The sequence below is a fragment of the Cutaneotrichosporon cavernicola genome (genome assembly GCF_030864355.1).
Source record: "Cutaneotrichosporon cavernicola HIS019 DNA, chromosome: 4".
NCBI classification, from domain to species: Eukaryota; Fungi; Basidiomycota; class Tremellomycetes; order Trichosporonales; family Trichosporonaceae; genus Cutaneotrichosporon; species Cutaneotrichosporon cavernicola.
Window position 1 is genome coordinate 1,516,953 of NC_083396.1, and position 27,021 is coordinate 1,543,973.

Sequence of the window (27,021 nt, forward strand, 5' to 3'; positions counted from 1 at the left end):
TGGGGAGGGTTCCAGGTTCCAACAGAAGGTGGTGCAAAGAACATCCGCCCTGAATCGAAAGGAACAGGCGAGACTCGGGTCTGCACACCCTGACGGGGCTCCATCTCTCCATCTGGAATGACCTTGCTCCCAAGGTGGATTCTATCTCATTCAGTTCAATTGTCAACCATGTCGACAGATTGTACGGGTTAGTGTTGCGCCATATTGTGGCTGGTGGAAGAATTGTGTTACGAGGCTGAATTGTTTCCTCTGAAATCTTCCAACAGGGCTTGAACTCTTCTGTAACAGCAGTTTCTGGAGCGGGATGTCACGGCCGATGGCAGCCGTGTGGTCATGTCGTTTGTAAAGTCTAGAGTCAGGGAGACACGGGACGTGACTTACACAACAGTGTTCTGCCATCACCACAGCGGCGATTCCTTGAGGTTCTTCACCTCGCCTGGATAGAAGAGCCGCATCGTGTTGTCGAATGCTGCGCTCGCCACCTTCTCCAATGGCTCGCCTCGAATGCTGGCGACGATGTGTGCAATGACCACAACCTGATTGTCAGCTGTACGATCGCCTTGCCCTAGCTCACCTCGGCTGGTTCGTTTCGTCCCTTCACGCCCTTCCCCTCAACAAATTTCTCGGGCTTGACCTTCTCGACGACAACGAGGTCTTTGGGCAAGTGCTTATACGACGCGTGGCTTGTCGTGACGCTGCACCACGGTGCGTCAGTCTCCAGCAAGAGGCGGTCCAACGGGATAGCTTTCACAACGTCGACGTTCTCCTGTGTCTTGAGCGAGCATCCGTTGATGCCGATATACAATCCCATGTCGACCTGTCGTTAGTGGTTATGAGGTCGAGCTGACTGTAGTCGGTAGCTCGCACTCACCAACTCCTTCATCTCGTCAATCGTTCCCGTGAACGAGTGCGCGACACCTCCCGGCCAGTCGGGACCAAACCCGACCTCCTTGAGGATGCGCACCAAGTCCGCGTGCGCCTCGGGATGCCGGTCATGTAGAAACAGCGGGAGGCCGAACTTCTTCGACAGCAGCAGCAGTCGGGGAAGATGCTTCAGCTGGGTTTCCCTTGGTGCGAACTTGAGCCGGTCGTAGTCAAGCCCCACCTCGCCGATCGAGATGATACGCTTCGAACCGCCTTCTCCCCGGTCCGTGGAAATCAACTCCTCCAGCTCGCCGAAGTACGCATCCTCTCCGCCGGCGTGCTTGTCGATCTCAGTGGTGGAGGTGGGATGACACCCGGCGGTCGAGTGAAAGTCTGTTGTGAGCTGCTTGCGTGGAACAAAGAGCTCACTATATTGCTGGGCATACTTGAGCACAATCCTCGACTCCCTCAACGACGTGCCTGTCAGGAGTTGGCGGGTCACACCGGCCTCACGGGCGCGTTCGAGGACGGCTGGAAGGTCGCCGGGATGGCGTTGCTTGCCGTGGTACTTGCCCTGGAACATGCCGTCGCCCAGGTTCACTGCAATATCTGACCGGTCAGCTGTTCTTTTCGGTCCCATAGCTGCGCGGAGTTCGACTCACCTGCGAACTGCATTGTTGTTGCTGCCCGTCTTGGCAGATGTCGGGGAAGAGTCGACCACACGATTGTGGCTGGAAGTTGTCAATAAGCGTAGACGCTGGGTATAACGCGGCGACGCCCTTATATCCACGGGCTGTCTATCGATCTCTAAGTGTTCTAGATGTGTCGAGTCGTGTTCGGGGCCGAAACAGATACAAAGTCAACTTGGAGTTGGGTGCGTCAAGGTGGACCTCTCTGGTGGAGGTCGATCGGCGGCACTTCGGCAATTTACCGGCGTGGCACTGAAAGTCAGTGGCCACCAGTCACCAATTCACCGCGCTTCAACGCTCAACAACATCACCTCCACCCAGCATCCGCAACCATGGTCGACGCGCAGAGCTCGCTCCTTGCGGAGCTCGCGTCGCGGTTCCCGCTGACGGTGCCGATACCGACACCCTTAACGAATCCGGAGCTCATCCGCACCTCAGACCTCGCAGTGGAGGAGGACCTCTTGCACAACCCGGACAACATGCGTCTGTGGCTCAACCACATCGCGGCCATCAAGGACCGGATCGGCAAAGCACTGCCGCCGAAGACACACGACCTGTCGCCCGAGGAGAAGATGCTCGGTCTCCTCGCATACCCCGTGGCGCGGGATGGGCTGCGCGAGCTGGTGATGGTGTACGAGCGCGCACTCGCCGTCTTCCCGACAAACTACAAGCTGTGGAAGTCGTACTTCCTTACACGGCAGGAGTACGTGATGGGTACTCTCACCGAGGACGCGGTCAAGGCGCGCGCGCACCAGGCCAAGCGCGGAGCGGCGTACAAAACCAACGTCAAGGAGCTGCTTGACGATGCCGAGGACACGAACATTTGGGAGGGCGGTCTTGACGGCGTCGTCGGCTTCGAGGAGTGGCGCGCTCTCTTCGCCACGGGCGAGCGCATGCTCCACTGGCTCAGCAACCTCCCCGTCCCATGGCTCCTCCACCTGTCCATGATGTTGCACCCCAAGTGCCCACCCATGTTCAAGCGGACGTACGCGCGCCGCACGTTCGACCGCGCCCTCCGCACCCTCCCACCCAGTTTGCATGGACGCATATGGGGCCTGTACCTCCGCTGGGCTGAGATTGTCGGCGGCGAAGCGGGCGAGCGCGTCTGGCGCCGCTTCTTGAAGGTGATCTGAACTATCATTGATTGTAGCTGACGACAGATCGACTCGTCCCTCACCGAGCGCCACATCACGTACCTTCTCGAGGCGGAGCCGCCCCAACCCTTAGCCGCGGCGAAATACCTGCTGTTGCTGGCACGTCGGGCGGCGCAGAACCTCTACTCCTCGCTTGAGGGTAAGTCCCCGTACCAACTCTTCGTCGACTTCCTCGAGCTCGTGGAGAAGTACGCGGACGATGTGGGTATGGATGAAGACCAGACTCTGGAGGTGGAGGAAACCAGGAGAGCAGTTCAGGAGGAGGTAGACGGAGAGAAGGAGGAGGATACACCGGCCCAGCACAAGTCTGGCGATCGGCTGAACCGGATTGCGGGACCGGCCGTGCCAACTTCCTCGAGGGGCATATTGCACAAGCCACCACCAAATCTCGGCGGGGCTGGTAAGGAGTCCGACACGGCGGTCCTGGAAGACGAAGACACGGACCCGTCCAATCCAAGGCCACTGGACGTCGAGGGTATCGTCCTCCGCGACGGTTTAAATGTATACAAGGACCAGGCTGGACGACTGTGGACTGGCCTTGCGACGTACTGGATCAAGCGCGGCGAGCTGGACCGTGCTACTGCGACCTTTGAACGAGGCCTGGCCGAGGTTGTCACGATCCGCGACTTTACGCAGATCTTTGACGCATACTCCGAGTTCTCAGAGACGATTGTGTCGTCGCTGATGGACGCCCTTGCCGATGAGGAGAACCTCGAGGACGAGGACTTTGACGTTGAGGAGACCGAGGGCGAGCTCGACGCCCGCATGAAGGCGTTCGAGGACCTGATGGACCGCCGTCCGTTCCTCGTAAACGACGTGCTGCTACGCCGGAACCCGAACGACGTTGTCGAATGGGAGAAGCGGGTCGCGTTGCACGCGGGTGACGACGAGGCCATCGTCGCGACGTACCTCAAGGCCATCGACACGATCAACCCCCGCAAGACCACGAGTCCGCTGTACCCTCTCTACGTCAACTTTGCCAAGTTTTACGAGGAGGGTGGGTCTGTGGACCCCAGCACCGGCGAGCCAGGTAACGACCCCGACATTGGGGAGGCGCGCAAGATCTTCGAGAAGGCGACGCGTGTGTCGTTCAAGGCCGTCGATGAGCTGGCCGAGGTATGGTGCGAGTGGGCCGAGATGGAATTGCGGAATGAGTGAGCCAACGCCCTTCCCAACTTGAGCTGACACCAGGGACTACGAGGAGGCGATCCGGCTCATGCAGCGCGCGACGACGGTGCCGAAGAACACCAAGGTCGACTACTACAACGACAACCTACCGCCGCAGACGCGCATGTTCAAATCGCTCAAGCTGTGGTCGTTCTACTCGGACCTCGAGGAGTCGATCGGGTCAGTCGAGTCGACCAAGGCAGTGTACGACAAGATCATGGAGCTCAAGATTGCGAATGCCCAGACAATCGTCAACTACGCAACCTTCCTTGAGGAAAACAAGTACTTTGAGGAGAGCTTCAAGGTGTACGAGCGCGGCATCGAGGTGTTCAACTTCCCGATTGCGTTCGAGATCTGGAACATCTACCTGTCCAAATTTGTCAAGCGTTTCGGGGGGACCAAGTTGGAGCGAACGCGCGACCTGTTCGAGCAGGCGCTCGAGAACTGCCCACCCAAATTCTGCAAGCCTCTGTACCTTATGTACGCCAAACTCGAGGAGGAGCACGGTCTCGCCAAGCGCGCCATGGGCATCTACGACCGTGCCGCGTCGACGGTCCAGGACGCCGACAAGTTCCAGATGTACACCATCTACGTCGCCAAGGCGACGGCTAACTTTGGTCTCCCTGCCACGCGGCCAATCTACGAGCGGGCGATCGGCGCGCTCCCGGACCGCGAGACCGCGATCATGTGCCGCCGTTTTGCGCAGATGGAACGCAAGCTTGGCGAGATCGACCGTGCGCGCGCGATCTACGCCCACGCGTCGCAGTTCTGCGATCCGCGCGTCGACAAGGCGTTCTGGGCAGAGTGGAGCGAGTTCGAGATCGACACGGGCTCAGAGGAGACGTTTCGCGAGATGCTCCGGATCAAGCGCGCTGTTCAGGCCAGCTACAACACGAACGAGAGCTTCCTCGCTGCGCAGAAGGCTGCGGCTGTCAGCGGTGGCGAGAAGCCGACGGATGCCGCCGAAGAGGCCGCGCGCGAGGCTGCCGATCCCATGGCGGCGATGGAGCGCGAGATGGGCGGTGGCGGTGCGCCGGCCTTCGTCGCTTCCACCCTCAAGGCGCAGGCGCAGCACGAGGAGATGGTCCCTGCCGAGGGCGCAGCCAACCCGGACGCGATCGATATTGCAGATGACGAGTTCTAGTAGTAGCATGTATCAGCTAGCATGGACAAGACAACGTTTGCATTTCACTACTGACAACAACAGTCCGGCTTGCTCACTTGCCGTTCGCCGTCGGCTGCACGGCGGACACGTCAGCATACAGGTCGAAGCGGCGCTGGGCGAGGAGCGGAATGCCAGCCCGCGTGCTGGCAATGACCTCGGGGTCTGGGGTCAGCTGACTCTAAAAAGGCAGAAGCTGATGTACTCACCGAATGTGACACGCACGATCGCCTCCTTCTCTTGCGCGGTGCCAATCACCTCGCCCATGGGCGAGACGGCCATCGAGTGCCCATAGACCTCATACTTGGCTCCAGGGTCGCGCGCCTGGCTACACGTAGCGACGTAAATCTGGTTGTCGAGTGCGCTGGTGTCAGCTAGCTATAGGTGCCTATCAACTGGACGTACCGCGCGCGCTGGAGGAGCTCCCAGTGCAGAGGGCCTGTGTGCGTGTTGAACGCGGCCGGGTAGAACATGGCCGTGCATCCCTGTCTGGCCGCGATCGTCGCGATCTCGGCAAACCGGATGTCGTAGCAGCTGATGTCAGCTAGATAAGGAGAACGTATCTCACATGGCGATACCGAAACGGCCGAATGCTGGTGTCAGTGGATGTAAACTAAGGGCGAGGAGGGAACAGGTGGGAACGGAGGGGGAGGCGAAGATGGGAGGAGGGACCGGGAGAGTGGGAGGATGACCAAGATGAGGGAGATGTGAGGATGAAGGAATGAGAAGAGAGAAGGAGAAAGGTGAAGGAAGGTGAGGGTGGGCTGGAAGGGAAGGAAGGACTCACGCGTGTCAAACATTGCGAGTTTGTCGCCAGCGCCAAACGTATCGCTCTCCTTGTATGTCATCTTGGGCAGGCATAGGTCAAACAGGTGCGTCTTGCGATAGGTCTGCACGAGCGTCCCATCTGGGCTCCACACCGTCGCCGTGTTATACATCTTGCCATCCGCAGCCTCGGGAATACTTCCCCCCAGAACCCAGACGCGACTCTCGCGCGCCGCCTCCGCCATCTCGCGACACGTCTTCGCCTCGGCGGGCCACGAGCTCTCGGGGGCGCCAATGGGGGGAATAGGCTCGGCATTCTTGACCAGCTCGTCGTGGCTCTACCGTTAGTCTGCTTCACATAAGAGTTACGGGCTGGCCATTCCACATTTCCTTGCGTCAGCTCTGCCTAGGTTCGACATACACCGAGGACGACGATGTCAACTACTTCGCCAGCGTCACGGCCGGCCTTGACCGCCTCGCGCACCATTTCGCGCATGCGGTTTACTTGGGGCGCCTTGCCGTCCGGCATGGCGGCCGGAAGCTGCACCAGCGCAACGTGGACTTTGGGGCCATTGGCCGCGTTTGGGGTGCTTGTCGTCATTTGGCGGAGAGGAAGGAGGCGTTGGGTGGGCGGGCGTGGAGGGAGGCGAGGGATACGAGAGAGACCAAGCGTGGATATGGGCCGTTGTAGTAGAGTACGGGCTAGGAGAGGACGAGCTAGCCTTGTATATCTTGTGGACATGTGGTGGTTCTAAAGTGGTGATTGAGAGGGTGGGTAGCGTGGGTTGACTCTGGACGGGTCAGGATCGGCCATGTCCGAAATATGGTGGGATCAGCTGTTTATCCACTCCTTCGGCATCGTCCAGTGGTATCTGCTGTGGCCTTCGCCTGCTTAACGGGATCAGTGAATGAAGTGTATGAGCCGTTGGGGCGGTTGTCATTGCTTACATGCATACATGTCCACAGCTACGCTGAACTAGTGTACCTCACTGTTAGGGATGTTTCTGCCTGAATTCCAGATTAGGTCTGTCACTCGGCAAACTTCGGACATCTGCGATCTGCAATCTGTGAGCTACAACGCTGCCACACTCGAACGAGTGATGACCTCAGCTGCCTGTCAGCCACACTCGCCGCCTCATCATCGTCTGCTGCACCGACATCGTGGATGACATCTCAAGAGTTTTGAGGAGACACTACTTACGACATGACCAAAGCAGAAGGATACAATCAGGGAGCTATAAGCTTAATACAGCAAGGACCAAACACAACAAAGCAACAAGCAGTGAGAAAGAAGAGAATGCGGGGAGGTGACGCAGGGCAAAGGTGGTAATGGCGAGAAGTTAAAGCTCCTTGATCCAGTAATATCGGCCGCAGACCATGCACCGAGCTTGAGCTGCAGCCATTTCTCCCGTGGGTGGCGATCTGGAGACATGATTGCGCATTGAGCACGCTTGTTTCTCCGCACTCCGTACCTGGAACGCATCGAGTTGCCCAATAATTCCGTCTTGTCCTTGTTGCAGCGAGTCTTTGACTTGCTCCTCGATTGGACTGTCAGGGAGCGGAGGCGATTCTGGTTCGGTGTCCTGATCATCCACAATCTCAAACCTGCCAGGAGGACTAGGTTGGTCGGCGAGTGAAGAAGAGGAAGCCCAAGGAGCATTGGTTGTTCCGGAAGGCTGTAGTCGCTGCCAGTTCTCGACAGCGAACATCGAACCCTGACCAAAGCGGAAAACAGAGGAGGAGCGAAAGACATTGAAGTTGACAAGGGCTTGTGGCTGTCCGGGGACGCAGGGCGGAGGGAGTCTCCTGCGAGCCAAAGTAGCACTCGAAGACGTAGCAGAGTTCTGGAGAGAAGTGCCAGAGGCGAGTCGCTGGGCCTTCTTCAGCACATCGCTGTTCACTGAGGCGTAAAGCTGAACTACCTGATTATAATAGTCGACCAACTGGTTAAGGTCTCGGATCTGCCAGCAGGTGGCAGAATACGGCGAGAGAAAATCCAGTTCAGGGAGTGGGAGGGCTACGTTGGAGGAGGGCTGGGGAGGAAGGGAGCCTGCCGTGGCTTGAATCACATTGTAGAAATCGACGGGGTTGGTAGGGAGGGCCGTAGGGAACAAATTCGGGGTCAGCTGAGGGCCAAGTGGCGGAGGAGCATTGGCGACTGGCACTCGGAGGGAAGGTGGTTCTCGCGGTGTGAGCCGATGATGGGGATGGCTAGGAATGACGGGATTGTGGGGCTGTCCAGCTCCTCGGTGGGTTCGAGGCAGAGTCGCCAAGACAACAGGCCTGTCGGGAACGTCGATATGGCTGGGATGGCTTGGAGCGTCTGGATGATCAGAAGACTTGCGAGGATTGATGTGATGGCCGTGTGGTCCGACAGAGGACATGATGAGGGCGAGGTGATGCACGCTGGAGGGATTGTGATGGAGAGAGGGAAGTGGAGCGGAGAAGGGGAGGTTGGGGAGGAGAAAGTGAAAGTATAAAGGACAAATGAGCAAGTCAGTTACAGTGTAAAGTGAATAAAAGGACGGCGCGATGAGCGCGAGGAAGGCGTCACCTGCGGAGGACGGTGGCACGCACCACAGGACGAGGCGTGCCATCAGACTGTTTATTCAATACAACATTCCATCTACCTCTAGATTGGGACCGCGCCAACCATCTTCTGCAGCGTCTCGGCAGTGTTGTCCTTCTCCTCCTTGACGAGCTTGGAGAACTCGCGGAAGCGGGGGTGGCTAGCATCTCCCATGAGCTGGAACAGTACGCTCTCGGACGACGCAACCTCGACACCCAGGTTGCGCATGCGGTCAAGGCTGACTGCAACCTCTTGTGGGTTGATGCTCGACACGCCGTCGATGAGCACGATCGGACGGGCCGCGTCACCCATATCCCGCCTGGCAGCGTCCATCGCTGTCTGGAAGACGCACACGTGTGACTCGATGCCGACGATGATCACACGCTCGATCCCGTCGGGGTCGACAGCCGCACTGGCGTCGTGCCAGTTCGCGTAACGGCCGCCAAGGGCCTTGCACACTTCGGGCGTGAACATGGAGAACTGGAGTCAGCTTCAAAGGGCAGCTAATAGTGGAAGTTTAGGCAACCTCTCCATGACCTAATGGGAATACAGTGTCGAAACTCACCATAGACTTGGAGTATGTGCCAAGGTTGAGGTGCGCAGGAAGCTTGTCAATCCCGAGCTCGGCCACCGTCGCGCCAAGCGCCTTGGGGTTTTGCTCCGTCGTGATGACCTTCATTTCAAGGATCTGATGTCAGCCTCAAGGTAGCTGAGGGGCTGGTCGGTAGAGGCGAGGGTGAGGGCACGTAACAAGTTGACCTCGCAACTCACCGCAGCCATCTTGACCATCCGTGTGACCGTCTTGGCAATGTTGTCAAAGCCGAAGATAGCGTTGCCTGGCGTCAGCTCAAGCTAGGTCACAGCTCACGGAAGCGATCCTGCATGTCGCAGACGAGGAGGGCGGTGCGGCGGGGGTTGAGGGACATTGTGTCGTTTATGAGAGATGGAGTGATGGAGAGTGAAGCAGGTTGGGTTATGGCTTAAGTGTGCCAGAGGTGGAGAGGTGGAGGCACGGTGCCCCGATCCATGCCCACTTCAACCAAGTATACTTGAATTAGAAATGGATTAGAAAGTGGGGTGTTAAGATTAGAATCAGAAGGAAGGGTGGAGGTGGGGCCCAGCTAATTTACTTCCGCTTCAACGTCTACTTTGAATTTCGGTTACCACTCAACTCAACAACAACCCCAACCAACACTATCATCCACAATGTCATCAAGAGGCAGGGGCGGCAAGGCAAAGTTCCACCGACACAAGAAAGGGTCTGGACCACCCAAAGGAGGCGATGGTCAAGGCGACTTCAAGGGCGGTGCCATGACGCAATACCGCACCCAGCCGCTCGTGAGCTCCAAAGCCCCCCCTCCCTGAGCTGACAACAGCCGGAAATGCTCTGCTCGCCAGGTATCGTCGTGACGGCCGTGCAGAACAAGGAGATGATTGCGGAGCGGGAGATCATCGACGCCCTCGAGGCCGCGGCTGATGAGCTTTATCCCGGCACTGGGGCGGGGGAGGAAGAAGAGGAGGAGGAAGGTGATATCGAGGATATGCTCAAGAAGGAGCTTGAGGGGCTGGCGGCGCACAAGACGCGTCAGTCGCATCGGTTCCGTGTGTGCAAGCGCGATACTGTGTGCAGTGAGCTTCTTTAGCTGCTAGAACTGACAACAGTGCTCTATATCAACGTCCTTCCTCCACTCGACCCGATTGCGCTGGTGCGGTACATTATCGAGCGGTGCGAGCGTACGGCGCGCTGTTCGTTCCGGTTCATCCAGCGCCTCACGCCTGTGTCGGCAACGTCACACGCTGACATGGACGGGTTGCGCCGCATCGCCGCCGAGGCGCTGGCTGGCCCTTTTTCTGGTGGACCCAAGAAGGTGAGTTTTAACTTACCGTCGACACAGTTGACACCAGTTCGCGATCCAGGTCGCGACGCGTAACTCGAACGCTCTCGAGCGGCTGCAGATGATCAAGGCTGTCGCTGAGGAGGTGAACAAACTCAGCCCGAAGCACAAGGTAGACCTGAAGAACCCCGACCGCACAGTCATGATCGAGCTGTTCAAGGTCAGTTGGTGTGCTGCTTCGCGAACTGACGACAGACGGCGCTCGGTATCTCGGTGGTGGAGGACTTTGAGAAGTACAAGAAGTTCAACCCCGCGGCCGTGGCGCGGGAGGCGGCGAAGGCCTCGACCGGGGGTGACTCGCGTGTCGGCGAGGCCGTCGAGAAGGGGGAGAAGGAGCGTTCGACGGGGCAGGCGCGGGCGGAGAACCGGGTCCGGCGGATGGAGGGCATTAAGGCTGCGCAGGAGGCCGAGTCTGCCGCCGCCGACGCCAAGAGCAGGCCGCCGAAGCGCAAGGCTGAGGACGAGCCGGAAGAGGGTCAGGTGGCGACCAAGGCCGATGACGTCGAGCAGGGAGAAGCGGTTGAGGACGAGACAGCCGAGCTCGGCGACGACTTTGTCGAGGAGATCCAGGGCGGGCGTGTAGTCAAACTCCGCCGCCAAGAATAGACCATGCATGTCTGTATTGTATGTAACTATTACAGCTCGTCGTGCGCCTTCTTCCGGTCCGAGAAGTCGGCCCACTCGGCCCACCTCACCCACTCCTCGTCAGAGTAGGACTGGATGTCGTCCTCGTCCTCTTGAGGCTTCTCGGGCTCGGGCTCCTCGAGCGGCGCGTCGGCTGGCTTCTCGTCCTCGTCCTCCTCAGGCTTCTCGGGCTCGCGCTCCTCGAGCGGCGCGGCGGCTGTGGGTGGGGCGGGTCGCACAGTCTCGTCGGCCTTGGCGGAAAGGGACACGCCAATCTCGCGGCGGAGCATCGCCTCAACACGTTCAAAGTACGACACTGGGTCGGCGACATTGAATCCCGAGCGAACGAGCGCAGTGTCAAAGAGAACCTGGGCGAGTTCGCGCAACTCGACCTCCTCGACGCTTTCGCCGTCTTCGGCTTCGGGAAGCTCGATAACTCGCGAGAGGAGACCTTCCATGAGCGGGCTCTTCGGGTTGATCTCGAGCACGCGCGGCAGATTCTTGAGGACGTTGTACATGGGCTCGTCGGCGGCGTCGGCCTGCGCGGCCATGATACGGGCCATGTTGGCGCTCCACCCAGCATTGTCCACGACAATGGTGCATGGCGAAGTGACCAGGCGGTTGGTGAGTACGACGTCAGCGACGCGGGGCGCGAACTCCTTCTTAAACCACTCCAGGAGGGGGCGATAAGCAATCTCGGAGGCGGCGAGCTCGCGGCGTTCCACCTCATCAGACTCCTCGTCACCGTAGATGAGGCCCTTCTTGGCAACGTCCTGGGTGCGCATACCCATAAACATGTCGAGGGCGCCCATCATCGGCTCGTCGGACGGCAAGTTGAGCAGTAGGACCTCGTACCCGCGCGCCTTGAGTTTCTCGACGAAGGGCGAGCGGGCGAGGTCCGACGTCGTCTCGCCCGTTCCGCACAGGTAATAGATCTGCTTCTGGCCCTCCTTCCGGCGCTCGACGTATTCCTCGAGCGAGGTGTAGTTTGTTGTGGTGGATTCGAAACGCAGGAGCTTGGCAATCTTGACCTTGTCCTTGTGGCTCTCGAGCATGCCGATGCGGAGCGCATTGCCAAACATCTTGGCCATGTTTCTGTAGCGCTCGGGCTCGGTCTCGGCGATACGCGTGAACAGGTCAATCGCCTTGCGGATCAGGATGCGCTGCAGTTGCTTCAGGAAGCGGTGGTTCTGCAGCGTCTCGCGGTTGACGTTGAGCCTGGTGTAAGCAAATGATTGAATGAGATAATAGCTCACGGGAGGTCATCAGCATCAACGGTGACCTTGAGGAAGCTGAGCCAGCGGGGCATGTACTCCTTGCCCAGCTCGTCGGTGATGAACACGCGCTTGACGTAGAGCCGAACATTGTTGATGCCCGCCTTCATGTTGGTCCAGAAATCCTTGGGCAGCGTCTCCGGGATATACATGATGGCGCGGTATGCGATTCCCGAAGAGGTGTCGCCCTTGAAGTGCGACCATCCAAGTGGCTCAGCCTTGGCGTCCTTGGAGACGGCGCGGTAGAACTCGACATAGTCCTCCTTCGGCACCTCGCTCGGCTCGCTGCGATCAGCTGATTCTGGTCATAACTCACCGCATCCAGATGGGCGGCTGGTTGTTGACATGCGTCCACGAGTAGTCCAGCTCCTCGTCGTCATCGCTCTTGGCCGCCTCGCGGACGTAGATGGGGAACGTGGTCGAGAAGGTTGAGTGCTTGTCGCTTTCGTCAGCCACGTAATGTAACCACACACATTAAGGCCTTGAGGGTAGTGGGGGAGAGGAACTCGCTGTCCTCCTCGCTAATGTCCAGGATGACCTCGGTACCGCGACCCAGAGAGTTCCCGCGCGGGTCGCGGAACACCTCGAATTTATCGCCCTGGGCCGACGATACGAAGGTGTACTGCACGGGCTCGGGGTCTTTCTCCGACACGGGCGGGATCGACGACACCCGGACAGTGGGCGAGACGAGAAAGGACGAGTAGAACCCGAGGCCTGGGGTCAGCTGGGCGGGGGAGGGAGGTTGCTTGGAGAGAGAAGACGTACCGAACTGGCCGATAAAGTTGGTATCGGCATGCCCCGTTCGCTCAGCATTGGCGAGGAACTCATTAGTCCCAGACCGCGCGATCGTGCCGAGGTTCTTAGCCAGTTCGGAGCGGTTCATCCCAATTCCCGTATCACGCACAACCAGGCGCCCAGTCTTGCCATCTTGGGTCTCGACCGAGATGGTGATATTCGGTTCGCCGGCACTCAGGACGTCGCGGTTAGTCAGTGACTCGAGGCGGAGTTTCTCGAGGGCGTCATTCGCGTTCGATAGCAACTCGCGCAGAAACACGTCCTTGTGCGAGTAGAGGGAGTGGATCACGAGCGAACGCAGCCGCGCAATGTCACTCTGGCGTTAGAGGGTTAACAATGCGACCCACTCTGTAGTTAAAGGTTTCGCGCTCTTCGACGTCGACGCCCTCCGCTGCTGCGAAGGGGAGGAAGAGCGCTGCGGCACCGAGCAGCAGCTTGCGGAACTTCATGGTCGTCTGGGCCAAGTCACAACGACGTCAGTAGTCTGACGTGGATGGTTCCTGAACCTTGACGCGTGGGTGACGGGCGGCGGAAGCAAATTACTGAGGGAGGGAGCACCGATGAATCATGAGATGGCGAGCAGACAAGCAATGGTCACGGACATACTAGACGGGCCGGTTTATCCATAGCCTTATGGAGTCTGTGCTGGGAAGCCTTGCAGTCAACTGAGGCATGGCCATGTGCTGCTGGTGTATCCCTGCCAGCGCTTGGGGTTCGGCTTGTGCTGTAGACACGTTCTGCTCGACAAGGGACGGTCCGCAACCATGCCAGTACTCTTCAGGGTATGACGCTGTTGCATGTTGGTGAAGCCGCGTTGCATGTTGCATGTTGCATGTTGCATGTTGCGTGTTGCATGTTGCATGTTGCGTGGCATGATTGAAGAGGTGGTTGATGGATGAAAGCTCAGTTAGATCGAGGCACGGTGCCACACTCCAATTCTCCGTTTCCGCCGACCTACCGCCTGGCTGAGGATCACCCCGTCGCTGGCTGGCTGGCTGGCTGGCTGGCTCCCCCGCCGACCGACCACCGGCTTCCTCAACGGCTCCGCGACCTCCATCGTCAACACACAAGCTAGCCATGTCGTCCGGACCCCAGGCCTTCTCCAATGCCCACAGGTGCGTATCGTGTCGTGGATGAGTGTGATGCTGACGCATTCCGCCAACGCTGTCCGATCCGCGTTCCGATGCTGCTCGGCGATCTCGTTCGCGCTGCCTTCTGTCCACTCTATCCATCCTCCTCGTCCGCCCACTCTCGCCTGTACCCCCGTCGCCCTCTCCATCTATTCTGCTCCTCCCTCCCTCCCTTCCTTCGCCCCGCCCCACCCGCCATCTCCCTCATTCCGATCCGACCACGAAACGCGATCCCAAACACAGGCTCTACGTCAAGTCGCTGTACCGGCGCTACCTGAACAACGCGCTCAACTGGTACATCCGGCGAGACCTCTGGCGCCAGAAGGCTATCGAGATCCGCGCCGAGTTTGAGCGTAACCGGTGCGTGTGGAGTGCGCCTGAGGGAAGGTTGGGGGATGTGGCCAGATGAGGTTTGGAGCGTCAAGCGTTCCTTCTGCAGTGGCTGGGCGCCGGGCGGCTTTCGCAGTCGGTACAGCAAGCGGGCTCTCGTTTACTGTTGACGGTGTACGGAAGGCAGTTGAGTGTGGGAGAGTGCGGTGCGCTGTCGCCGGACTCATCGCCAGACCCTTCGCGCTACCCGCCCTCTGTTCTGCCAGTAATTGGGGTGTGGGGTAACAGCATCTGTTCAGAGTGACCATGTCCCCTGCGACGCTCCACAGGCCAGGCATCTGCCATATCTCGCAATTCAGCCGTTCGGTACCTCTCTCTTCCTCCACAATCTCACCTTGACCCCACTGACATCAGCAACATCTCGGACCCCCGTGCCCTCGCCATTGTCCTCGAGCAGGCCGAGGCCCGCCTTGCCAAGGACGCCCACCCCGACCCCTACCGGCGTGAGTGACCTGCTCAGATTACTCCTCTTGTTCCATCTGACACCAGCACCCCTCTTCCCCGGCGGCACCAAGTGGGAGCGCAACATCCCCGTGAGTAACCACATGACCACGGCGCTGACCCGCAGCCCAAGATGTTTGGCGGCGAAGCGCACCACCACTAGACAAAAGCATTATTCTGTATCACCAATGGGGAATGCATGGCGTAGCAAAGCCCCTTCTCACTATTACATACAAAGCTCCTGGGCAAACTTGCGATTCAGATCGTCCATGTTGTCGCGAACGCGGCGTGTGTCAATATCGGGCGTCTCGGGCGTGACGGGAGGTGAGGGAGTGCGCGGGCTCGGCGTTTCAGAGCACCGACTATCGGGGTATCGGGGTGTAGATATGGGTGGGGGAATCGCTGCAGGCATGTAGGATGAGCGCTCTCGTCGCCGGCCGAGTCCAAAGTCGGGAACGTCGACGAGAGCCTCGACAGGTGGGAGGCGTCTTGGCCCAAGGCTAGATGGAGTGTATGATGCGTGGAGTGGGGGACGAAGTGGTCGCCCTGTGCCTCGCTGGTCCTTATGTTCCTCGGAAATCGGGGCGAGCGTGACTCTGCTGATGAGAGGGTTTTCTTTGCAAGTGGAGCGATGCCGGATTAGTACTCACGATGTAGACCGGAGTGCTCCAGTAAGAGGAAGGCGTGGTGGTCTTGAATGCAAGTCCGAAGCTTCTTGACTCCTGCATGTCAGCGTAGGTTGGGTTGGAAGGCTTCAGATCCGTCCGACTCGGCACCGCCTCCACTACTCTCTTCTCCACTTTGCATAGCCTCTGCACCATCTCCATATGCAACACTTCCATGCACAACCAGCTGTTGAATGCAAATACCCACCAGCTCAAGTCTCCATACGCTGACACCTGTACTGTCCTCGGTTTCCGGCGGGCTTGTCTCCTATCGGGGAATGGGGTCAAGGTGAACGATCCATCTCGGGCCAAAGGGGAGGTAGGTGCGGACCGGGGTCGCGGCGACAACATGCTCTTCGGGGTTTGCTCTGTGCACGATCCGTGCGCAAACGTCGGTACGTCGAACAACAACAGAGAGAAATGAACCAGATCAAACAAAAGTAATGCGGTGCGTCCGGACGGACTGTAGGTCTGTATCTAACCTACAAGTAAGCAAATGGGAATCAGGCAACCTGAATGTAGTAGTATGGTAGTGAGGTGAGGGATGGTAGGGAGGTAGGCAGTCAGGCCGAGGCCAGATACTGAGAGTGAGTCGCACTCCCTGACAGAATGGTCACCAACTCTGGCAACTTGAGTATAAGGGGTGGGGTGGAAGAGGAGAGCATGAATATGCATCCTCTGGTCTAATGGGGTGGTTGGGGTCGGCCGCCCCATTTGGTATCCTGCCAAGACTTGACTGGTATATTGAGGGGGGTCGTGGAAATGGTATACTTTGGTCATTGGCCTCTAACAAGCTAACAAAGAAAGAAGAACGTGCCTTGTTGAGCTTACTTCATCTCAACCCCTCTCACAGGCACCCGCCATAACTACTCATCCTACTGTCCAATGTTTCCCTGTAATATAACCGTCACGAAGCTTGTCTTGCTACTAGTCTTGCAGTCAAATTCTTCAGGTGTGGCAAGCTGATGACGTGAGGAGCCTGGAAACCCCTTTATTTTCCAGTTTCATTTGCTCGTCCCTGTATCCTGCATCCTGTCTGCATAGCCGTCTGACCATGAGTCTCTCTTCCCGATCGAATCAGGTATTTTCCAGTATACTGAAGCAGCTGCCCACTCTGCCCATTACGACATCCCGGACATGTCTCGGCATTTTCTACTCCCCCACCCGGGCTGTACAGTCTGGCGTACTGGGGTTCAAACACGCCATCGTCATGCCTCTGTCTGTTCGACAAGCGAAGAATACTGAATTAGCCTGCCAAGCCGTAATATCTTATGCCTGCTACTCAATTACGGATGTCGTGAGTTGAGTCACGCTCGATGCCACGCCATACCCACTACCGAATCGGATGCCACGCCACGCGGCAAAATTCAGTGCCAAGCCGAGAATCTCATGGCGTCCGCCACCGGCCAGACTAGCCTTCTCAAGCTACACCTACTTGCTTTTAACAGACTCTTGGCGACCCATGAGTAAGGGGGCCAACGACGGGATGACAGGCAGGCAGATGGTGGACGATGGGAATGGCACGAGGTGTTCACTCAGCCTGACTGCTACTGCTGACTCCGCGTGACCTAACCTCAGCACAATAACCATGCTCTGGCTGGCTGACAGGACCACAGTCTCCTCTTATCAACCATGTGACCTTGTTCGGCTCCACATTCGTGGATCAACTAAAGCTCTAGTTTGTGGAATTGTGGAGAAGCGCGCCATTGCCTTATCTCCTTGCCCTCATCCGACTTTCAACGTGACCTGGCATCTCTGCCTGGGGTTGGTCGCCAGTATCAGCGGGACTAACACCGCGCTCGTGACCTTGCTCCGGCCCAAGTGCATCGTCTCTACCCCGATAGCACGCGCTGCCAGCTTGGCCTCTAGGCGCCTTGTCCATGGCAACCACAGATCATGCAACCGCACCTCCTCAACGTGACCGCGGTCTCCCATGCAAATCATGGCGGACATCTGTGGCGAGATGACCTCACTTGTGACGTCTGCAGCACCACAACTGACATCCATCGTGCTCACCCCGGCCTCGTTAGCAAGTTGGGACCTGCGACATGGGCCTCTAGTTGATGTTCAGATCCATCAGAGCAAGTCTTCACGTCTCATCCTAGTAGGGCATGGCCATGATGCAACAGCTCGCCAACTCGGCCTCGCCATTCCCGGGGTAACCTGACGTCTGACCCGCTTCATCCTGTCGTCCACATCGCAAATAACTCTATTCCACTCTATACAATGCTATGCAAATGAACTATGCCCACACCTGATCTGGGGTCACGAGCGTATCGCGCCCATTCGCGCGGACGTACCGCCCACCGACGTCGCGCGGCATCGACTTGCGCATGTCGAAGCCGTCTAGTTCGTCGCGCGACGCGCCGGCCCCTTCCATACGGTGGTAGTAGCTGGTGTCAGCGGCCTGAGGATGCAGGAGGAATGCAGAAATGATAAGGATGGGTAGCAGAGAAGCTGAGGTTCAGACACTGCTCAGTTGCTGTGGACAAGCATTCGCTTGCGTGTCGAAAGGGTCAGTGGCTCCTCGTACGGGCGAGGACGCCTAATGGCTCTAAACGTCGCCATCTCCCAGTCCGCCACATCCGTTCCCACGGCCACACAGTGGCGATCATCGATCACCGCTTCCACACCATCGCAGCTCCAGCACATTGCCCTCCTCTCCATCCATCCCTCCCTCCCTCATTCTTCAGCCCCACACCGACTCACTCGACTACTCGCCGGTACACGCTGTACCCGAGCTTCTCGTACATGTCGATCGCGCGGTGATTGTTGCACCGCACAAAGAGGTCGACGAACCACGCGTCAACACAATCCGTCGGGTCGTTATCTGGCCCCGGCCATCCCTCCGAGCCGTCCGACGACAGCCTCTCTAGAATGGCCATGAAGACGCGCGCCAGGCCTGTCCCCCGCATGCGCGGACAAATCGACATGGCCGTCAAGTGACCGTGGTGCTGCTTGTCTGGTGGTGGGGGCTCGTGCTTGGCGATCACTACGCGTCAGCAACGCGTCTATTTGCTAACGACTTGTCCCCCAACACCGCCCTCGCTCTCAGCCGTACCGGCCCTCTCGTCACTCACTGTACGCTCCCACGTTGTCGTCGAACGCGCCGCTGGCGGAGACGCAAAAATCGGGCCACTGCGCCAAGTAGCTCGCATAGTAGCCATTGTGGTACGTGGCGGTCCAGGGATCCGCCTGCACATTCGTGAAGCGTAAGACATCCATCGCGTCAAAGGGGCGAATGATGGACATGGCTGAGAGATGGTCAAGGGGAGAGAGATGTGGACACTTGGACACTGAGATGGTCTGCTGATGATTCACTGGCCGTATTTTTCCGCTGGACCTCGTGACGTGTGGGCCCCCACTCACCTCACATGACTTGCCCAACACAAGAATCATGCACTCTTTCCGCACTTTGGACTTTGCAACGATGACGCGTCTACAAAAGCGTAACTTGAAGAGAGGCACGCTCACGCTGACACACTCTTGGGCTTGGGAAGAGACTCGGGGAATTGCCTGACGCTATCTCCATCTCGCACTATGATTCTGACAGGTACATCCCCCCACATACTCCACCAGTGACCGAGATTTGCCAGAAACCCTCAATTTCATCAGATCACCTGGCCTCGCTCCAGTCGGACATGGCCTACTTCGGCCCCCTCCGTGACTGACAGAGTGACCGGAACTCAATGTATCTAGACCGGACGACCATCCAGGCTGGCACCATGCTATGCATTCACTCACAGGCTCATCTGCGCCCCTGGCTGTATTCAAATACACTCATGCAGTCCGTTTTGGCAGCCCATGTGGGGGCCATGCAGAGCCGACCCAAACGAGCACGGCGTCGTCGGCTAAAGCCGACTCCCGCCCCCTCACACCGGCGGCCGACGGCCATGGACGACCACCGACCCGACGTCCAAACTGCTGAGCAAGCGTCTCCATCTCCAACTTTGCACTTATTCGAGGCGCAGCGCAGCTCAAGTATCTCTAATCCCTAATCCCCCACCAACGTCGATTGTTGCACGAATCGATAACCTCTAGTCGACATCGGTTCCTCCATCATTTTTCGGCGTGCCTCTCCAAGTCTCGCCACCTGACGTCGTCGACTCCAGCGCGACTCGCAACTGCGTCGACTTTGTCTCCACTTGGACTAGACTAGGAGAGCCCCATATTTCGGCGCCCAATCACGCGCAAACCCGTTCGCCAACATGACGGGCCCCACGGGCACACCGCGAGACCCATCGCCATCATCAACAGTCACTGGCGCAGTGGAGCCGACGCAGCCGACCACCCCTTCCGACCGCCACCCGCGCGCAACATCCGGCCAGACCTCCGCGCCCAAGTCACCGATGAACGAAAAAACCAAAATGAACATGAGCGAGAAGGGGTCGTCGGCGTCGTCGACGTCGTCGAAAGAGTACGAGGAGCGCGGCATCATTGAGGTCGACCATGACGGCACAACGCGCAAGGTCAAGGTCGTTGTCGAGGACAAGACTGGAAAGGAACAGTTCAAGGACGCTGAGGGCGGGCCGTACAGCCAACCACGATGGTACGCAGTTGTGCAACCACGCTGACTCTAGGCGACACTCGCTGCCGTTCATGAAGCCAAAGTATCCGCCACCACCGCCGCCGATGTCGCTCGACGACGCGAAACTCACCCCGGAAGTCAGCGCGAACTGGTTCTCGTTCCTCTACTTCAACTGGGTATCGCCAATGATGGCGCTCGGCGACGCGCGCCCTCTCGAGGCGACAGACCTGTGGCGGATGGATGAGAAGCGGTCGGCTGGACGACTGGCAGGCATCCTCGCGGAGAAGTACGAGGAGCGCAAGAAGAGCGCCGAGGAGTACAATGCGCGCCTCGCGGACCCACGTACCCCACTCCCACGGCGGCAGCGTATCTTCTACCCGCTCCTACCACATCGTGAGAAGCGTGAAGCCGACTTCCGTACCAAGAAAGGAAAGAAGAAGGCCAGCCTCGCAATGGCTCTCCTCGACGTATTCGGGTGGTGGTTCTGGATGGCGGGCGTCCTCAAAATCATTGGTGACTGCTCTCTAGCATGCTCCCCGCTCCTCATCCGTGCACTTATCCGTTGGTCCACAAAAAATGAGCTCCATCGCAAGGGCTTACCAGTGGCTGCTCCAAAGATCGGAGACGGCGTCGGAATGGCCATTGGCCTGTTCTTCATGCTCAGCATCTCATCTCTTACCTTGCACCACTACTTCTACCGTACTATGGGAACGGGCGTGCTCGCGCGCTCGGCGCTCATTTCCGCAATCTACGAGCGTGCCCTCCGCTTCACTCAGAAGTCGCGCAGCGAGCTGCCGAATGGAAAGAGTACGTCCAACAGATTTCTGATTAACCAGATCGCTGACCTAGCTTCCACATTACATCCTTTTCTCCCAACGCGCCCATTCCCCTACACTCTGCCAATCCTCCACCTTCCTCCACCTTCCTCGAATGTGGCACTCGGATGTGACATCCATTTGAACTAATTTTCTTTCCTCTAGTCACCAACCACATCTCGACGGATACGGCTCGCATCGACTTCGCTGCGGGCTTTGTGCACATCCTGTGGACAGCACCGATCCAATTCATCATTATTACTGTTATTCTAATGTACTCGCCTCTCCTTGGCCTTCGCTGACCCCAGTGTGGAGCTAGGATATTCCGCGGTACCTGGTATTATGTTCCTCCTGATCATGACGCCTGGCCAGGCCATCATCATGAAGAAGCTTTTCGAAGTGCGCAAGAAGTCGATGGTGTGGACCGACAAGCGTGCCAAGCTGCTCCGTGAGTACATTTCTTCCACTTGTGTGCTAACCAGAAGAGGAGATCCTGGGAGGCATGCGCCTTGTCAAGTTCTTCGCTTGGGAGAAACCTTTCCTGGAGCGTCTCAGCGCCGTCCGACGGATGGAGCTCGGCTACGTCCGTACGCTCCTCATCGTCCGTTCTGGCATGATGGCATTTGCCATGTCGCTGCCAGTCCTCGCCACGATTCTCGCATTCGTCACGTACTCCCTCACAGCCCACGATCTCCAGCCAGCGACCATCTTCACCTCGGTCACGCTCTTCAACCTGATGCGCATGCCGCTGATGATGTGGCCCATGACTCTCAGCGCAACAGCCGACGCTATCAATGCTCTTGGCCGTCTCCAGGCTGTCTTTGACGCCGAGGTCACGACCGACGAACGTGTGATCGACCCAGACCTCAAGGAGGCCGTGCTGATTAAGGACGCGTCGTTCACGTGGGACGCGGCACCGCCTATCGAGGACGAGGTCGTCAAACTCGAGGCCAAACTTGCGGCGGCCCAGAAGGGCGTCAAACCAGCTGGCAAGTCGCCCAAGAAGTCCAAGGACAAGGAGGGCAAGAAGTCCGGTATCCAGACTCCGGCAGCAGGGCCGCAGGGTAACTCGCAGGACGACGTCTTCCAGCTCAAGGATATCAACCTCTCGATCCCGTCTGGGTCGCTCACGGCGATCGTGGGCCCCATTGGTTCTGGCAAGTCATCGCTCCTCCAAGGCCTCATGGGCGAAATGCGTCGCACCTCTGGCAGCGTCAAGTTCCAAGGCACAACAGCACTGTGCGCCCAGACCCCATGGATCCAGAACGCAACTGTGCGCGAAAACATTCTATTCGGGCAGCCGTGGAACGAGGACAAGTACTGGGCTGCTGTGCGCGATGCGTCCCTTGAGCCAGATCTCGAGCTCCTCGAGGACGGCGACGGCACTGAGATTGGCGAGAAGGGCATCACGCTCTCGGGTGGGCAGAAGCAACGCGTTAACATTGCGCGTGCGCTGTACTTTGACTCTGACATTATTGCGCTTGATGACCCACTCTCAGCACTCGACGCGGGTGTTGGCAAACAGGTGTTCTTCAACGCGATTCTGGGCGCGCTGGCTGGCAAGACGCGCATCCTTGTGACGCACGCTCTCCACTTCCTCCCGCATGTCGACAACATCATCATGCTTGACAACGGACGTGTCTGTGAGACTGGGACATACCAGGAGCTCAAGGATGCGGACGGGCCGTTCTCGCGGCTCGTGCGTGAGTTTGGCTCCGAGGACGTTGAGGAGAAGGAGGCTGGCGACGAGGAGGAAGCGATCGAAGAGGACAATGGCCCCCACAAACCAATTGACCGCTCCAAGATGACGACTCGCGGTCTCGGCCACGGTATGCTCATGCAGCTCGAGGAGCGCAACCAAGGAAGCCTGCAGAAGGGCACGTTCTCGGGCTACCTCCGCGCAGGCAAGGGCTACATCATGCTCCCCCTCCTGCTTATCGCGGTCGTCATTGGACAGGGCTTCACCGTCATGTCTCAGTACTGGCTGGTATGGTGGCAACAGGGCGAATGGGGCCTGAGTAACAACGCGTTCATGGGCGCATACGCGGCGCTTGGTATCGGCCAGGCGCTTGGCGTGTTCCTCATTGGCTCCTTCATGTCGCTTATCAACTTCTTCGCTTCCGTCACGATCCACCGCGACGCCATCAAGAGTGTCATGTACGCGCCGCAGAGCTTCTTCGACACGACGCCACTTGGACGTATCATGAACCGGTTCAGCAAGGACATTGAGTGCGTATTCGTATTCCTATTCCACACTAGCAACCAGCTTTGATTCCCACTAACTCGCAGCACAATCGACAACACGCTCTCCGATGCGGCGCGTATGTCGCTGAACATGGTCGCCAACGTCATCGGCGCGGTTGTTCTGCTCGCTGTCATCAGCCCGTGGTTCCTCATCGCCGTTGCTGTAGTTTTCCTCCTCTACTACCACTGCGCGCAGTACTACCGCGCCTCGTCACGCGAGTTCAAGCGCGTTGACGCGATCCTCCGTTCTTCGCTCTACTCGCACTTTTCTGAATCACTCTCGGGTATTTCCACCATCAGGGCGTACGGAGAAGGCAAGCGGTTCATTCGGGAAAACGTCAAGCGGATGGACGTGGAGAACCGGTAAGCACATTCCCAGACGCGGAGCTAATCGCAGTGGTTACTACATGACTATTATCAGTGAGTTTCCTGGCGAAATGAGGGATGGAAGAGGAAAGCTACCGAAATCCTCCAAATTATCAGAGTTGTCCAAACTATGCTGACAAACAGACCAGCGCTGGCTCGGTATCCGTCTCGACATGCTCGGATCGCTGCTCACGTTTGCGGTCGCGCTTATCGTCGTTCTCAACAACAAGGTCTCGGCGGCGCACTCGGGCCTGGGCCTCTCGACAATGCTCACGATCCAGCAGGTCTTCTCGTGGCTCGTGCGCCAGCTTGCCGAGGTTGAGAATGACATGGTTGGCGCCGAGCGTATCATGTACTACGCCAATAACCTGGAACAGGAGCCGCCGCACGAGGTCCCCGATCACAAGCCCGACGCTTCGTGGCCCGCCCAAGGCGAAATCTCGTTCGACAATGTCGTGATGAAGTACCGCCCCGAGTTGCCGGATGTGCTCAAGGGCCTGACGATCCACGTCAAGCCGTCCGAGAAGATCGGTATTGTCGGGCGCACAGGAGCGGGCAAGAGTTCAATCATGGCCGCACTGTTCCGAATCACCGAGCTGTCGTCTGGCTCGATCACAATCGACAACGTCAACATTGCCGACATTGGTCTCGACCAACTGCGATCCCACATCAGCATTATTCCTCAGGACCCGCTGCTGTTCTCGGGGACGCTGCGTTCCAACATCGACCCGTTCAGCAGGCACACCGATGCCGAGCTCTACGACGCGCTCAAGCGCGCTCACCTCATTCCATCTACGACGTACGACGCATCGAAGAGCGGCGACGAGACCCCCGTTTCCCGCTTCAACCTCGACTACGTGGTCGAGGAGGAGGGCGGCAACCTGTCCGTCGGCGAGCGTTCGCTCGTCTCGCTTGCACGCGCACTAATCCGCGACTCCAAGGTCCTCGTGCTCGACGAGGCGACTGCCAGCGTCGACGTCGAGACCGACTCCAAGATCCAGGAAACGATCCGGCAAGAGTTTGGCAACAAGACGCTCCTCTGTATCGCGCATCGTCTGCGCACAATTCTGTCGTACGACCGCATCTTAGTCATGTCCGACGGTGCTGTCGAGGAGTTTGACACACCCGAAAACCTTTTCAACTCCCGCGGACATTTCTACGAAATGTGCCAGAAATCAGGCATTAGCCTCGAGGATATTCGCTACTATGCGTCTCTGAGGTTCTCTGAGTGAAACATCTAGAAAACATATATCGGATAGGATAGAAGGTGGAGCATGCATTTTCTCGGACACACGGACCGGACTCGACACGTGCTTCGCAACGCATTAACTGCGCGGAAGGTGTCCCGAGCCTCACTCCAAGACGCAGTCTCCTGACTGTCCTGGCGAGAAGGCTCACTCTGTACACCCTCTGCCTCATACATATAGTGAACTAGATAGTGGACACGACCTGGGGTCGGAGAACCACACCGAAGCACGATACGGTGAGGTCAACTTGGGCGGCTGCCGCCCCTGAAGAAAGGGCTCTTCGGCGAAACGAGTCGAAGGGCTGAGGAGTTTTCGAGGAGCGCTCAAAATGTAGACGAGAGCAACTCTGTTGTACGCAGTAAGCATGGTCGAGCGCGGCTGACATGCAGGAACCTTTGGAAAGCGACTCAGCATCCTCAATGACATTTAAATACTATAACATGCTTAAATACTGGAACGTAAGGCAGGGCTGTGTTGTACAAGCACCTGTTGGAGCTCAGTACACAAGGGATTCACAGCCTTATCCTTAACAATACAGTAGTTTGCGGACTTGTACTATCCCTCAGATCGATGGCTCAGTGATAGCAGCGTCGTACTTCCCAAGGAGAATCAGTGGTTGCGTTGCGCCCAGCTGTGTGGACAACACGGTTCCTGATGGTTTAACATTAGCCTTAATTACGGAACAACTCGGCGCGGCTGGGCCAAGCAACGTTGTGACTCCAACGTGTCAAATGGACACTCGCGGCGGCCTTCAGTGATATCCTCGTCCTGCACAGCTTTTGAATGGACTGTGAATGCAATGCCTTGATACCAGGCATCCGTTCCACACACCGACCACAGAGGGTACATCACATCCGCTTGCTCGCAGCACCGTTCACTAGAACCAGCCAAGTAGCTTGGCCCCGAGCGTGGGGAACAAGACGCCCTTGACGAGGTGGACCGCCATATGGAGCCCCGAGTAGCCAGGCCGGCTCAGGAGAAACGCGATATCCGCCACGCCCATGATAGAGCAGCACATCATCATTGTACCGAGTGCGCGCTGTTGGCCGGTGTACACGAAGGAGAGAATGGTCGCGGCCAGGGTGAGGTTACGCGACGCGACGACGGGGTAGAACGTCGCCTCCTTCTCAGTCGCCCTGGTGTCGCCGAATAGGTGGGTAGCTGATTAGCGGGATAACGGAGCACTCACCTCGGAGTGGATCCATGATGCCGAGCACGCCAAGCGAGTAGAACAGGCCGGTGGCGATGCACACGGGCCGCCATGGCATATCGACAGAAAGAGACATGGTGAGGATCTGTATGGGGAGTGGGAGACGGCGGATAATGAGCATCGTGGCGACCGGTGAGCTGCTTATTAAGTTGCTGCCTTGCTGTTCCAGGCACCTGTTGTTGGGTCAGCTGGTGCACGGCGAGCTTGGCAGTGCGGGCTTGGCAGTACACGGTGCCGACCGATACCGTCCGCAAAGCGAAGCGTTCCGCGGGAAACTCCCGGCATCTGCACAGCATGCATACGCGTTGTCAAATCCACTGGAACATCTTGGCTGCAACAACCGAACAGGACGAGCCTGGTGCCGTGCATCACGACCTTGGGCGGGAACCTGGGATACGGAGTAAGAACACGATATCCACGCCGCGCATGACAGTGAGTAGAGGAGAGTTCCGAGTGCGCATCGTTGACCTGTAGCCGTGAATGCCAGGATCGCGAGTCCGAGGAGGACGCGGCGTGCCGAGACAACGGGTCTCGGCTTCGGTGACGCGTACGAGACCGAACATCTGAGCGCCTGGGGTCAGTGGGTGGCGATGGCATTAAGAGCCCGCCTTGGAGTGGTTGGAAGACGCCTTTGATGCCTAGGGTGAAGAAGAGGCCGAGGTGAGTGGACACTTGGCGCCACGGTCGGGACTGCTGCCGAGGCGTTCTTATCCGGCATGCCTCGCAGCGGACTTGAGCGCCCGTCATCGACAGTATACAAGGACCGATGTCGCATCTTGCCTGTTAGGCCTGCTCGCACGTTGTTGAGGCAAGGAGAGAGTGCATGTTATGAGGTGAGATGGATCCCATGAAACTCGGCGGATGTGTTAAGGACAAGTCAAGAAGTTGGGTGGCGATTGGTTGGTGATCTGGCGACAAGTGTGTTTGGTGTTTGATTTACTTTGTGCATGCTGGGGATGGTTCAACTCGTGACTTGGTGGTTGATCTGTGAGTTTTGGTAAACCTCACAAACCCCTCAAGTCACGAG

At 58.1% G+C, this 27,021-nt stretch overlaps 11 protein-coding genes across 11 annotated transcripts; 4 read left to right on the forward strand and 7 right to left on the reverse strand.

The window, feature by feature from the left end:
* Window positions 1-398: 398 nt before the first annotated feature.
* pi038 (uncharacterized protein) lies at window positions 399-1,539 on the reverse strand (the record flags this gene model as incomplete). The annotated part of the gene is made up of 5 exons (XM_060600443.1): window positions 399-536; window positions 575-817; window positions 872-1,257; window positions 1,294-1,473; window positions 1,527-1,539. The coding sequence occupies 5 exons, from the start codon at window positions 1,537-1,539 to the stop codon at window positions 399-401; spliced, it is 960 nt and encodes a 319-aa protein (XP_060457037.1).
* A 346-nt stretch (window positions 1,540-1,885) lies between these two features.
* SYF1 (uncharacterized protein) lies at window positions 1,886-5,018 on the forward strand (the record flags this gene model as incomplete). Its single annotated transcript, XM_060600445.1, has 4 exons — window positions 1,886-2,677; window positions 2,714-2,908; window positions 3,008-3,861; window positions 3,899-5,018. The coding sequence occupies 4 exons, from the start codon at window positions 1,886-1,888 to the stop codon at window positions 5,016-5,018; spliced, it is 2,961 nt and encodes a 986-aa protein (XP_060457038.1).
* Window positions 5,019-5,091: 73 nt separating this feature from the next.
* On the reverse strand, window positions 5,092-6,402 carry NIT3 (uncharacterized protein; the record flags this gene model as incomplete). Its single annotated transcript, XM_060600446.1, has 6 exons — window positions 5,092-5,201; window positions 5,246-5,400; window positions 5,442-5,570; window positions 5,605-5,629; window positions 5,824-6,139; window positions 6,223-6,402. The coding sequence occupies 6 exons, from the start codon at window positions 6,400-6,402 to the stop codon at window positions 5,092-5,094; spliced, it is 915 nt and encodes a 304-aa protein (XP_060457039.1).
* A 2,031-nt stretch (window positions 6,403-8,433) lies between these two features.
* On the reverse strand, window positions 8,434-9,296 carry CcaverHIS019_0405950 (uncharacterized protein; the record flags this gene model as incomplete). The annotated part of the gene is made up of 4 exons (XM_060600447.1): window positions 8,434-8,850; window positions 8,936-9,058; window positions 9,142-9,206; window positions 9,239-9,296. The coding sequence occupies 4 exons, from the start codon at window positions 9,294-9,296 to the stop codon at window positions 8,434-8,436; spliced, it is 663 nt and encodes a 220-aa protein (XP_060457040.1).
* Window positions 9,297-9,576: 280 nt separating this feature from the next.
* CcaverHIS019_0405960 (uncharacterized protein) lies at window positions 9,577-10,871 on the forward strand (the record flags this gene model as incomplete). The annotated part of the gene is made up of 5 exons (XM_060600448.1): window positions 9,577-9,708; window positions 9,747-9,999; window positions 10,033-10,238; window positions 10,276-10,425; window positions 10,461-10,871. 5 exons carry the CDS (start codon window positions 9,577-9,579, stop codon window positions 10,869-10,871), a joined length of 1,152 nt encoding a protein of 383 aa, XP_060457041.1.
* Window positions 10,872-10,900: 29 nt separating this feature from the next.
* CcaverHIS019_0405970 (uncharacterized protein) lies at window positions 10,901-13,407 on the reverse strand (the record flags this gene model as incomplete). The annotated part of the gene is made up of 6 exons (XM_060600449.1): window positions 10,901-12,107; window positions 12,146-12,448; window positions 12,480-12,605; window positions 12,637-12,877; window positions 12,929-13,274; window positions 13,306-13,407. 6 exons carry the CDS (start codon window positions 13,405-13,407, stop codon window positions 10,901-10,903), a joined length of 2,325 nt encoding a protein of 774 aa, XP_060457042.1.
* Window positions 13,408-14,035: 628 nt separating this feature from the next.
* Window positions 14,036-15,082, forward strand: CcaverHIS019_0405980 (uncharacterized protein; the record flags this gene model as incomplete). Its single annotated transcript, XM_060600450.1, has 5 exons — window positions 14,036-14,073; window positions 14,332-14,448; window positions 14,833-14,921; window positions 14,968-15,011; window positions 15,047-15,082. 5 exons carry the CDS (start codon window positions 14,036-14,038, stop codon window positions 15,080-15,082), a joined length of 324 nt encoding a protein of 107 aa, XP_060457043.1.
* A 63-nt stretch (window positions 15,083-15,145) lies between these two features.
* Window positions 15,146-15,935, reverse strand: CcaverHIS019_0405990 (uncharacterized protein; the record flags this gene model as incomplete). Its single annotated transcript, XM_060600451.1, has 3 exons — window positions 15,146-15,515; window positions 15,570-15,641; window positions 15,793-15,935. 3 exons carry the CDS (start codon window positions 15,933-15,935, stop codon window positions 15,146-15,148), a joined length of 585 nt encoding a protein of 194 aa, XP_060457044.1.
* Window positions 15,936-17,826: 1,891 nt separating this feature from the next.
* naa20 (uncharacterized protein) lies at window positions 17,827-18,836 on the reverse strand (the record flags this gene model as incomplete). The annotated part of the gene is made up of 3 exons (XM_060600452.1): window positions 17,827-17,977; window positions 18,294-18,576; window positions 18,665-18,836. 3 exons carry the CDS (start codon window positions 18,834-18,836, stop codon window positions 17,827-17,829), a joined length of 606 nt encoding a protein of 201 aa, XP_060457045.1.
* A 956-nt stretch (window positions 18,837-19,792) lies between these two features.
* On the forward strand, window positions 19,793-24,769 carry CcaverHIS019_0406010 (uncharacterized protein; the record flags this gene model as incomplete). Its single annotated transcript, XM_060600453.1, has 8 exons — window positions 19,793-20,133; window positions 20,165-20,919; window positions 21,093-21,201; window positions 21,236-21,375; window positions 21,413-23,156; window positions 23,217-23,534; window positions 23,569-23,591; window positions 23,682-24,769. 8 exons carry the CDS (start codon window positions 19,793-19,795, stop codon window positions 24,767-24,769), a joined length of 4,518 nt encoding a protein of 1,505 aa, XP_060457046.1.
* An 892-nt stretch (window positions 24,770-25,661) lies between these two features.
* Window positions 25,662-26,115, reverse strand: CcaverHIS019_0406020 (uncharacterized protein; the record flags this gene model as incomplete). The annotated part of the gene is made up of 2 exons (XM_060600454.1): window positions 25,662-25,945; window positions 25,974-26,115. The coding sequence occupies 2 exons, from the start codon at window positions 26,113-26,115 to the stop codon at window positions 25,662-25,664; spliced, it is 426 nt and encodes a 141-aa protein (XP_060457047.1).
* Window positions 26,116-27,021: the final 906 nt, after the last annotated feature.